This window comes from Elgaria multicarinata, chromosome 8 (genome assembly GCF_023053635.1).
Source record: "Elgaria multicarinata webbii isolate HBS135686 ecotype San Diego chromosome 8, rElgMul1.1.pri, whole genome shotgun sequence".
NCBI lineage: Eukaryota > Metazoa > Chordata > Lepidosauria > Squamata > Anguidae > Elgaria > Elgaria multicarinata.
In genome coordinates, this window is record NC_086178.1 from 63477067 (window position 1) to 63489969 (window position 12903).

Consider the following 12903-nt stretch of genomic DNA (forward strand, 5'->3'; position numbering starts at 1 on the left):
TGAATTTAGCACTAAAATTGAAAATAAGGCAACTATACATTTTCATAGTTTAGCTGTGGTTTTAAAACATGCTGCTGCTTAAGACTTCCACTAAATTAAATTGGAAGTGCACATAGCCTTTGGGATGCTAGCAAGATAACTTTTAATCATATTTTTGCAATTAAATGAAACCCTGGATTGCATGAAGGATGAGTCTGTGTATGTTTGCTTGGAAATAAGGCAACTTCTTAAAACTGGGATTTACTGTGAAGAAAAGAATTGTGCTGCACAAGGAAATATCTGCCTTTTAGGCTGTTTATTCTTCATCTGTGAATTCTATTTATACTGACAGCCCTAGTGATTTACCTCCAATTTACGTTCTTTTCTAGAGCCGCACTGCTTTGTAGCCAAAATGTCTAACTTTAATTTAAAATTTCACAAAGTGCTTCTAAATTGCTCAGTCTTTGGACTTACTGTTGCCTAAATCATAATCAATTTTAAAAAAAGTGGTGAATTGACGGATGGGTAGTTTGCCCTGGCAATCCTGATCCTGTGTGGAATGTTGTACCATGCAGGATACATACATTTGCAACTAAGCATCTTGGATATATGCAGAAAGCATTAGGAGATGGCAGCAGGTTTTTCATTAATTAGCTCCTGGCATACAGCCCTCTTGTGAAGCTTTTTATGTCTTTCATTGTATTGCTTTTGAAGACTGTTAATATCCCCCCTCAGCTCTTGTAGAAATGCTTATCCTTGTAATCTAAAATGTGTAAAGTGGTCTAAAGTACTCTAGCAATGAGTGGCCAGAGGCAGTAATGTTTAGAAAGAAAGAAACTGAGATGAATGCTTTTAAAGAATTGCTTGGACAAAGAGATTTAAGCACAGTAGTGGAAAGTGATCTTACCCAATGGGACATTGCTGAAATACTGATTAGTTTATCATTGTTTTGTATTTGTACTTGTGAAATCAGTTGAAAATATATTACTGCTTGAAGTATTCATCGATATCTTTGTGGAAAGAGTGTCCTCCTTCTGAAATATGTGTGTGTGTGTGTGTGTGTGTGTGTGTGCATACACACACACACACACACACACACACACACACACGGGACAGAGGTATTCATTCTTTCCCAAGTTAACATCTCCTTTTGTTTTTAGGAAATCTATCCAGTCTGAAAAGTCTTGGTCTGAGGTATAATCGGCTCTCAGCAATACCCAGGTCTCTAGCACAGTGCACTAAGCTTGATGAGCTGAATTTGGAGAACAACATTATTTCTACTCTACCAGAGGTAAGGCACTCAGTAGTTTAGGGGTCCTAAAGAACCTAAACATTAAATTTGGGTAAGGCATTGAAAGCAAGGATTTACTTTTCTGTGAATGAAAGGGGAGCAGATTGTGAAGATCAGTTTGAATCTGCCAAATTCACAGCTGTTAAACCTAAACCTTAAGGCAGCCTTTTCCAACCTGGTGCCTTCCAGATATTTTGGACTTCAACTACTGTCAGCCCTAGGTAGCATGACCAATGGACAGGGAGCTGAAGTTCAAAACATCTGGAGGGCACCATGGTGGGGAAAGGTTGCCCTTAGGATTGAGTTTTGAGAGTGTATTTAGGGCAGTCTTCCTCAACCTGGTGCCTGGAAAAAGTGCAGAAAAGGCCAACTAAAATGAAGAAGGGGCTGGAGCATTTCCCCTATGAGGGAAGGTTACAACAGGTGGGATTGTTTAGCTTGGGAAAAAAGCAGGCTAAGGGGAGACATGATAGAGGTGCACAAAATTATGCATGGTGTAGAGAATGTAGATAGGGAGACACTTTTCTCAGTCTCTCAAAATACTAGAACCTGGGGTCATCCCATGAAGCTGATTGGTGGAAGATTCAGGACAAATAAAAGGAAGTACTTCTTCACACAGCACATAGTTAAATTATGGAATTCCCTTCCACAAGACGTAGTGATGGCCACCAATTTGGATGGCTTTAAAAGGGGGTTGGATAAATTCCTAGAGAAGAAGGCTATCAATGGCTACTAGCTCTGATGGCTATATGCTACCTCTAGTATTCAAGGCAGTAAGCCTGTGTGCACCAGTTGCTGGGGAACATGGGTGGGAGGGTACTGTTGCGCCATGTCCTGCTTTGTTGGTCCCCGGTCAACAGCTGGTTGGCCACTGTGTGAACAGAGTGCTGGACTAGATGGACCCTCAGTCTGATCCAGCGAGGCTCTTCTTATGTTCTTCCAAATGTTTTGTACAGGAACTCCCAGGATTCCTGACCATTGGCCATGCTGGATGGTGTTGCTTGGGAGATATAGTCCAAAGTGTCCAGAGGCCACCAGGTTGGGGAAGGCTGGAGTATGGTGTGTGTGTGTGAGAGTGAGTGAGTGAGAGAGAGGATGGCAGAGGAGATCTTTCATATCTATAATCCTAATTATTGAAAAACTGGTGAATTTGACTCACAAATTTAAAATTGTGGACTGTTTCTTATGGACAGTTCCTCGGGACTTTTTTTTTTTTGAGTGATGATTTATTTAGTGAATTTCTATTATATAAGATTGGCCCTGGGTCAGACAAGTCATTCTGAACTAGCAGAATGAATTTACTTCTAGAGAAACAATATTTAAGGACACAATATTTGAAAATGTGAAGTTGACCTTTTGGGCTGATACTTCAGATTGGTCATTATTTGGGTAGTCTGCCTGTAAACTGAAAAGATACAAAAATTCAATATTTTCCAATTTGTATTCAATTTCCTCAATATTCAGTTTCCTCAATATAGGGAGAAATCTTAGGTGCAAAGCAGGATAGAGTTTTCAGCATCCATAACTGAGCTTAACGAGATTTTATATGCTATCTTTTGGAAATTGCTTTCAATGCTTAACCGGTTGCACACCACAAATAACTAGATATTGTATGTGATGATAATATTGTATATGGTAACAACTTCTGCTTAATGTTATATAATGTTGATCTAAAGCACTGTAATTGGCATTGGTTTTAATGAAGAAAAATGATCTGGAAATGAGAGCACATTGAAATCTGCCAAATTGGAAATAAGTGATTAGCATTAACACTGATTGGGAATGAATGATATTGCTTGAAGAAATTGCTGATGGCAAAAAGTTGCCTGGTAGCTTTTAAGAACAAAGCTGAATCACCCCTCCCAAGAACATTACAAAAGTTACTGAAGTCTAATTGCTTATACAAAGGAGACTGACTGGAAAACAGATTGCTTTATCGTAATATAAGTTGGCTTCCAATGCAGGACTCCCTTAACAAATAAAAAAAATTGCTTTATTCACAAGTGCTAGTATGTGTATAAGTTATAATTGCTGCTGAAAAGAGCCACTTACATGATATTGTAGTGGTATAATCCATTAAAACAACTCTCTGGCGGCAGAAGAAAGAAAATACATTTGGAAAGAAAACTGCAGAATTGCAAAATATGCCAAGCTCATGATGATGCAAGTCCTAATAAACATTAGATCTTAAAAGACTTGTTTGGGAAAGGCAGCTGTCCATGAGTACTTATAAATAGTGAGTGCTTCTTTCAAAGGAGTATATTATCCAACCTCTCCTGATTCTTTTTTTAAAATATGCAGTGTGTTTGAAAAATCTAAGACATGTAGTATCTGTGTGGCTGAGTGGATTATGACAGTCTTTAGCAAGCTTTTGGAAATGCCAGGATTCTTTTGAAAAGTCAGCTGTGGCAAAGTTCCATTGCAGTCTTTGGAATAAGGACTCATACTAATCAAAATACAGAGAGAACAGGATTTCCTTCTAAAAACATTGTGCTTTGTAATGATTAGAGTTTAATATGCTCTACATCTCTTAAAGTTTCATTTTTAAGGATTTAAACAAAAGAAATTGCTCAGCAAAACAACCAGTGTTTTTTCCATCTTGGGTAAAGATATAGACCAGTCTTCCCCAACCTGTTCCCTGCAGATGTATTGCACTACAACACCTAGCATCCCCACCCAGCATGACCATTGGCAGGGGCTGATGGGAGTTGTAGTTCAATATCTGGAAGACACCATGTTGGGCAAGGCTGACTTCAATTATGTGATCATATACAGTGGTAAAAGACAGGTTTTATATATGGTTTATTTGAAATCCCCACAGGTTTAATGTTTTGAGGCAATTAACTGGTAATTCCTCTTACTGGTACTTCAGAGTGCATTGCAATATGATCTAAAATTTAGCTGCTCGCCAGGCTGCTAAAGCTTTGATCCCGTCTGTGTTGTAATCGTTGGAGTAGGCAGGAAGTAGCCTCCATCCCACACCCATATCCTGCTTTTTCGTCACCATTAGCATTGCACTGCCACTATTTTTTTGGTGGCAGATAGGGTTCTTGGGGGCTACACAACAGCACTTGGTGGCACTTTGGGGGCAGTGGGTTGTGTATTCCTAATCTAAATGTTAAAAATATTCTAGTGGTCAGAAGACTTGCAAGCTTACCAATATTCTGTTCCAACCTTAATGGGATGGCCTTAATGGTGAGGGATGTTTTGTGTATCCTTTTAATTGCTTCAGGAGGATGACTATTCCAAGTAAGCCAACGGAAGAAATATCTTCAATGTTTTCTTTTAATTTCTATATTGCAAAGGGTATATTTGGCACCTTGTCGGCAAGTGGGAAAAATTAACTCTGCCTTCAGAGACGTTGCAGTTTCTCTTCACATATGTAATGACCAGGATGATGAATGACACAATCTATTTGAATTATTTTTATGTTCCCTTGGATCTATATTTGTATGCATTTGTCAAAAGTGCAAACATAAAAAAAATATTGAAGGTACAGTTAAAAGCAAAAAACTTTTTAACCGTAAGGGGATTTTCAGCAAAGGGTGTGTGCCTTACTTGAATTCACAGTGGTTTGGATCCTAAGGTGGTAAGTTAACTTCATAGACATAAAGCATTCTTTCCCCTCTTTTTCCCTATAGCCATCTATGAGCCCCCAAAAGCCCCTCTGAAGGGTTGGAGGAACCGTTCTGAACAATGTGGGATAGAGGGGGAGCGGGGTCGGATGGGATGGGGATAGGGAGGGTAAGTAGGAAACCTTTGTTCTGTAAACTTAAACCTTTCCCATGCCAGCTGGGGAATGCTGTAGGATTCCCGCCCCCCCAATATCTAAACGTGCATAGGTTTGTGCCATAAGTTAAGTTAACTTAAGATCAAAGCCATTGGGTTGGATCCAGGGTTTCCCACCACCAGTAGGAGCACTTCCTGAGACAAATATTCTGGCCAGGGGACATTTAAGACATTCTGACCAGCTGGAAAGGGGGAAAGTGATTTTCACTGATTTCCCCCTGCAGCCCCAAGCACTATCTCTCACGCTGATCCAGAGTATTCTCCAATGACTACTGGCCTTTTCCCCTGTTGTGCCAGCAGAAATACTTTGCTGGGTCAGAAACCTTCTACAGATGGAGTGAGCACTTCCTTCTACAGGGGGGTGGGCAGACTCTGGATCAAAGTAATTGTCTTTAAAGTAGAGGTCTCGGTCAACTGTTGTCTGGATGTTAGTCTGTTAATCAAGTCTGCACAGATGTACATATGAAAAAAGCATTTTCTGATGATGCATGCAAATGTTACCCCATGTTAGTAGAGGGTTAAAAATGGAGAATGAATCTTCCAAGATGGTGCCTGCCAGCCACAGTTTCCGTAAGTTTTTGTGTTAAATGTATTAACACTGTTTAAGTCGTGACTAGTTAATGTTAAAGTTGATAAAAGGGGCTTTACTGTAACTGTACTTGACTAAATGTCACAACCCCACTTTAAAGTACCGTATTTCTTCGATTCTAAGACGCACATTTTTTCCCATATAAACATCTCTTAGAGTGCATCTTAGAATCACGGGTGTGATTATTATTCTTAGAATCAAAGCTTTTTTTCTGTTGGTGGTACTGAAATTAGTGTGTGTCTTACAATCGATGGCGTCTTACAATTGAAGAAATACAGTACTCCAATTTTAGACTGCAGTGGCAACATAGCTATAAGCTATTTGCATGGAGAACTTGCTATGTTTCTCAATAGAGCTGATAGCATAGCTATTACAGAGATATTAGTTTTCATTGAAAATTAGAAAAGTAGTGAATTTGTTAACTTTTATAATATGAAGATGTGATAATAAATGGTAAGAGGAGAATAAGCTAAGTCTCTGAAAGACCACTAAAGCCATGAAGTAATTGCTCCCTCTTACCTTTGACTGAGCTAGTACGTATTATACTGAGCTTGTTATTGTACTATAATTGGCTGAGCTATCTAGATGTTACCTCACTGCTCTGAACTACTTCTAGGATTTCATGTTGCCCAAAATTTCTTTTCGACCATTATTTGGAGAAATAATTTACCAATGTAGTGAATTTTTTAATGGCATACTTGTCTTTTTAAACACAAATTAATCAATAGTTATGGCAGTGCATGTATACCATCAGTACAAACAAATGCTTCCTTTTCACATCCATTTTGGTGACAACTTGGCATGCACACCCTCGCTGTGCACATGAAACTGTTTCCCAGTATTGAAGAAAACATGGAGGCCCCTGTTCGTCTGAGTGTTTCATCAGTGCTTCAAAGTTGTTTGGGCATTTGGGTCAGGGTGATAGTGTGAAGTAAATGTGGTGACTGCAAAAATAACTGAACCAAACCCCTTATATTGCCACACTTTAGCATTTGGTTCAAATACTAAATTAGATTGTGTGCAAAAGGAAAAAAAAGAATGTATTTTCAAATGTTTTGGGGTTCAAAGTTCACTTGAATCTGTAATTGCATATATTTCTTCTTCTCTTCTCCAGGGTCTCTTATCTAGTCTTGTGAATCTGACCAGCCTAACTCTGGCAAGGAACTGTTTCCAATCATATCCAGTGGGTGGCCCATTACAATTCTCTACCATCTACGCTCTCAACATGGAACATAACCGCATCAATAAAATCCCTTTTGGAATTTTTTCTCGAGCAAAGGTGTTAAGTAAGCTAAATATGAAGGTGAGGCATTATTATCTGTTAGGAATTGTTTTGCTTCTGGGCTTGGCAATGGTAAAAATTATTCTATGAATGTGCAGCGAAAGAGAAGTATTTTTGACAGTTTAATGAATGAAATTTTCAGTGTTGATTACAAAACTGAAGAACATAGTGATTAACTGTTGATATAGTGTTTTTCATGTTCCTGATGCTTTAGATTAGATGTTAATAATCTAAAAATTATGAGTTGGAGCACAAACATGTTTTCTGATTTGTTGAATGTCAGATGATAGAAGCCGGCAGATACCTTTTACTTTCCCACTGCTTCTACAGTTCCTGCAAAGGATAGAGTACCTTCTTTTGCTTAATTAGAATTTCTAGTTGAGCCCAAGTGGCAGCATTTTCATCTGTTTCCTAGTGAAAAACAAATGCATTGTCTGCTATAAGGAGATAAACAGAGAAAAAGGGCCCAGCCATATAGTACCTTAAAATTATTTTAAATTAAAAAGTTGTTTCAAATGTTGGCAGTATGAAAAACAGTAGGGTTTGCTTCTGTTGCAGTTCAGGTAGTAAATGTCGTTGAACAATCCAGATACTTGCATAATACAAAATACGGCTTTGGGACATAAAGTATTGCAAGCATAGATTAGTAACGTTTGGTTTTCTTCTTAACTTCCATTAATTTATCATATTTAGTCTGTACAGACTGCAGGAAACATAATTTGGGAGAAAACAAGCTTATACTTGGATTAAGTATTACATTTCCAAAAGTAAGACTTTATTGAGAGTTTCAGCTATGGGGAGGCATATAAATAGTTGTTTTGTTTGGAGACTAGCTGACTCTGTTGCAGCACATCACTCATTCCATTTGGTGATTCACTAAAACAGAGCTAAGTTTTACCAACTTTCTTAAATGCTGCTTCTATAAAGATGTGTAGTACTTGCAGTTAACATGAGTACTAGTCACAACTTGCTTTTTAAAGTAACCAAGGGTTTCTTTGGCCGGATTGTCACTAATAGTTCAAAGAACATTCAGTTTTGATTTGATTACATATTTTTTACTTTAAGCACAGTAAAGCAGCATTGTATGCATTAATTAAATGCGAGGCCTTGCCATAAATATTGGCTGCTCCTTTGCACCACTATCAGGTATACTGATTTAAATAAAATGTTTTCTCTAAGATGTTCTTGGGGTTTTATTTGTATGGTTTATGAGTAGTGCTAACCATTTTAACTTGATAAACAGGATGGGAAAGCTTTTCTGCATAAAATGTTTGCTTATTTTTAAAATTAAAAATGGTGTTCAGTCCAGTGCTGGAAAAAAGACACGATAACCCTTTCAGAGAATATATATGAATAGTGCCATCTCTAGGTTTTTGAGGGCCCTTGGGCAAGACACCCTCATTGGAGCCCCTCTGTCAATATGTCTTCTTAACACCATTGTCACCAGTTGGTATTGCTCCTCATCCTTTTTCTCATCATTGCTACCACTTTCTTGCTTGACAGGCAAAGTGCTGGTGAGAAGAAAGCTGTGCTATCTGCTGCTTCTCCTTTTCACCACCACTAGAGATGTGAAGGCCCAGAAAAAAACCCTGAAAAATTAAGGGAAAGCCTCCCCCACCCGGGACTGTTTTTGTTTTTTTCCGAAAAATTGAACAGCTTTGGATTATGAAATATCTCCTTTTTGTTTTCAAGACAAAGTATTTATATATTGTTCACCAGCCTTTACTCCCATTAAATGATATCTAAAAACTATGCAGTAATGTTTTTATAAAAAACTAGAGATATAAAATATCTCGAAATAATGAAACTATGTTTTTTTTATCTTCCTGTAAGATTCCCAGCATAGTTATTTCTTTCATTCATTATTAAAATTATTGATCTGAAGTATATTTGAATGATAGACGTTTATGCTCTGTTTCTCAACATTTGAGTAGAGTCACCATTGTAAATTCTTGACAGTTTAGGTTTTGTTCTAGAGAGTCCTGTGTTTCTGATGCTGTAGCAGTGATTTATTTAAGTTCTAATCTATTCAGACAATAATTACAAATTTGCTGAGTTTACTTTTAAAAGTTTTACAATATAATGGTAATTTTATGAACAAACTAATTTATACAAAAAACAACTTTAAGAACAGAAAAGCTGCTTTATGTTCCTAACGCAGCTCTCCCCAACATTGAGCCCCTCAGATGTTTCGGACTACAATGCCCAGAATTCCTGATCATTGGCCATGCTGCCTCAGGCTGATAGGAGCTGAAGTTCAAATATCTGGAGAGCACCAAGTTGGGAAAGGCTGTCTTAAAGCAACAAAATTATTTTATTTTTCAATTTTCCCAAAATTTCCCATGGGTTCCCCCCCCCCCCAGGGTGGGGGAGAACGGGGAAAGTTTTCCCCCCATTTCCTCAAAATTTTCATAAATGATACATCTCTAACAACCACCATTGTGTTGGTCCAGAGGGACATGTATGTGTGTGCAAGTGTGTGTAAAAGATTGCTACGGAGGAGAGACCAGCCTTGCATTTTAATCTTTTTTTCTATGCTTAAGTGACTATTTATTTGCCACAGTGGATAAGCACTTACACTTTACCAACCCCCTCCACTCGCAGGCATTGGTGAAGGGGGATTGTGTCTGGTGCCAGCAGTGGTGTCAAGGGAACTATCTAGTAGGAATCCATGACAGAAGCTAAACTAGATTGTGCTTATCTTTTACAAGTGGGGGAATAGATTATTGGTGGCGGGTTTTAACCAGCATCTGCTATTTCTAGTTTAAGTGCTTGCAAAACCTATTTGTCCTGCAATGGAAGTGTAGTAAGGAAAAAGGAGGTCTGCAGTCCATGTGCCCTGACCTCTTGCGGAAAACTAATTGCTTATGCACAGTCTAAGGATAACTTAATGTACCCCATATGGATCGTACGCAGAGATGATCTCATGCCATGTTTATACACCAGATAGCGAGTGACTGCAGGCAGTATCTTCACAGCTGATCACCCTCTTAAAACATGGCTGTATGTGTTTGTAAGTACATATGGCAAAACATGACTTTGGGTTGCACCACATCTTGTCATCCACTGTGGAAGTTTAGTGAACTCTTCTGGGTTATTAATAGGGCTGTGATCCGCTTCTCTTCGGTTCGGAGAAGCAGAAGCAGATCAGGGTGCTTCGCCTCCGTTACAGGCGGAGGAGAAGCGGATCGGGTGGCTAGAGAAGCATGACGAAGAGAAGCAGCCACAAGCGAATCGATCCTCTTTTTGTGAAGCGCTCCACCCGCCATTTTGGATATTTTTCTCATAGGATTGCATTGCGGAAAAGATTAGCGGATAACTTTTTTGTTTTGAAACCTACATCCCTGAAACTCGCTGTGCTTAGAGAGTGGTGGTTGGGGGTCATTTGTGGAGATGTTCAGACTCTTTTTGTGTGGTTTGCTTGCTATTAATTTGTTTAGAATGTTAAAAGCGGGAGGGGGTAAGAGTTTTTTTAAGCGATGACAGGCAGATTCAACTCCCAATCGTGATGAGAAGTGATCACCTCATGTGAAGCATCCTCCAATCCCAATGTTGGAGGGGGGACTACGGCAGAGCCACCCTGAGACCCTTTTCCTTTCTGTCTCTTTGTGGGGTTGGTCTTAGTGGAGAGAGGACGTAGTTCTGTGTGCTGCAGCTGTGTTTTGGGGGAGATATTAAGATTTAGCTTGGGTTGTGTCTTGTGTGTTTGTTATTTCTGACTGTTTGCTTAGTTTGCTCTGTGTTTTTCCCTTACTTTGATTTATATAAACTTTAAATTTTTCATTTTTGGAGTGTTTGTTTGTTTGGTTTCCCACCCCCAACCCCTTCCCCCTTTTTTAAACCCCTGTTCTGTGACTGTGTTTCATCTTCCTTCTTTCTTCTTTATAAAAAAACTTTACAAAAAATACCTTTTTTTATCCTCTCTTTCGTCTGTCACTCTCTCTCTCTCTCTGTGTGTTTCTTTGGACTGTGTGTTATTGTGTGAGTGTGTTTGTCGGGCGTGCACTGCTTGTTAAGTGCAAAAAAGCAAATAAAGTTTGACCATTCAAATCAAGTTTGGGCAAAGCATACACACTTGTCCCATTTCCCCAAATAATAATACAATTATTATTATTATTATTATTATTATTATTATTATTATTAATAATAATAATAATAATAATTATTCATCATGAGAAAAGGCAGCAGGCGCCCGTCTGTGCCCACCTGTCTCTCTGCCTGCCTGGGAGCCGTCCTTGTGAGGTAGCTGGATCTACTGGGATTGACTTCCCCAGAGATCTATGGCTTACCAGTGAAAGGTACCAACTTCTCTGTGTCTCCCCGCCAATGCCTGCCAATGCCCGTCTCTCTGCCTGCCTGCCAATGCCCACCTGTGCCAGCTTCTCCATAGATCTATGGGTTAGTCATACATCGTGTGTGTGGCTCTCTGCCCTCCTGGTGCCTAGGAGATGTACTAGATGATTGGCTCTTTGTCTGGATCAACCCCACCAGCCTCTGGCATGCTTGCTCCTAGCGCTACAGGTGCACAGCCGCCTGCTGACTCTCCTCCTCTGTGCCTGCCTCACAGGGATGGTTTGTGCGTGTCTTGCTTTGACTCAGGGGATAAGTCCTTCCTGCGCTCACTTAGACTTCTTGAAGTTCCAAATAATTTTTTCAAGTGTGGAAGAAGGTTCATATTTAGGTTTATCTACTACCCAATTCATGGCATGTTGGGATTTCCTTTGAAATGGCCATAAATAAGGAAAGCCAATTGAGCTGTCTGCAGCTTTAAAAATCCCTGAGATACTGGGGTGTCGGATTTTAAAAAATCCCCCTAAAATCAGGGGAGGCTTGGATTTGCTTGAGGCTTGGCATGCGTGTGTATACATGGATAAGGTCTCATGGTGCCTATTTTGAGGTTTCTAACGTTAACAGAAAAAATATATATAGGCGTTTGGATTTCAATGCAAGTCTATGGAGGAAAACACGGAGCTCCAATTCGGATCTGCAGCGAAGCAGACCATAGGTGGGTTGACCCGGAACTTGCGAATCTGGAAGGGAAGCGGATCGGGGGGGTCCATGCACAGCCCCAGTTATTAATTAGTTTCTTATATCTCAGACATTATTTTCCATCATTTTATATTTCAGTTCTTTAGATTTGTACCATCAGATTGATTTTACAACCTAGTATTCAGAAGTAATGGATTTGTACGTTCTTGTAGTGATAGTTTAATATTTATATCCCACTTTTCTTTTAAAATGTAGTGGCTTACAATAAAAATGGGAAAATACAATAAAACAAAAAATAAAAACAAAGTGGAAAACTTATTAATAATAAATAAAAATATGTCAAAATATTAATTAAAAGCAGTAACAAACTAAAAACTCCCAATAGCTTTAAAAAAATTTAAACAGCAGATTAAAAATAAAAATGCTTCATTTGTGAGAAACTCAGTGATTTTGTTCCATATGTTCTGAAATAAATGTCATCTTCAAGTTGTTTTTACCTTTTCCACAGCATTCCTAAGCTTTCTTTATGTTAACTTGCAGGACAATCAGTTGACATCCCTTCCCCTAGACTTTGGGACATGGACCAGCATGGTAGAACTCAACTTAGCTACAAATCAACTCAACAAGATTCCTGAGGATGTGTCTGGACTTGTTTCCCTTGAGGTGAACAGAATACATTAGAAAAGCCAACTAAGCAAATCCCGTCAAAGAGGCTTGCCCAATACTTAACATTAATCCATCAGAGGATTAATAGAATAGCAAGTATATATTGAAACAGCAAGTAGCCTATTTTGGAATGAATATTAAACCAAACTTTGAACCAGGCTTTTGTGTGATATCTAGAGGATTTTTGTTGTCAACTTGTTTAGTTTTATGTAAGTGATACCTTAGGAGAGGGGGAAATACATCTCAAAGTCTCCATTTGCTCATATGATACTGTATGATTGTAGTCCATGGCACCAGTTTATTATTGAAACTTATATT

General features: G+C 38.8%; 1 protein-coding gene across 2 annotated transcripts in view; it reads left to right on the plus strand.

Annotated features, from left to right (window-relative positions):
- Positions 1–12903, plus strand: part of SHOC2 (SHOC2 leucine rich repeat scaffold protein) — a 78439-nt gene that overhangs the window by 56769 nt on the left and 8767 nt on the right. For both annotated transcript variants that reach the window (XM_063132648.1, XM_063132649.1), the window contains exons 4-6: positions 1140–1270; positions 6763–6951; positions 12460–12582. In XM_063132648.1, coding sequence (XP_062988718.1) covers positions 1140–1270; positions 6763–6951; positions 12460–12582 — 443 coding nt within the window. The remainder of the gene's footprint in view (positions 1–1139; positions 1271–6762; positions 6952–12459; positions 12583–12903) is intronic.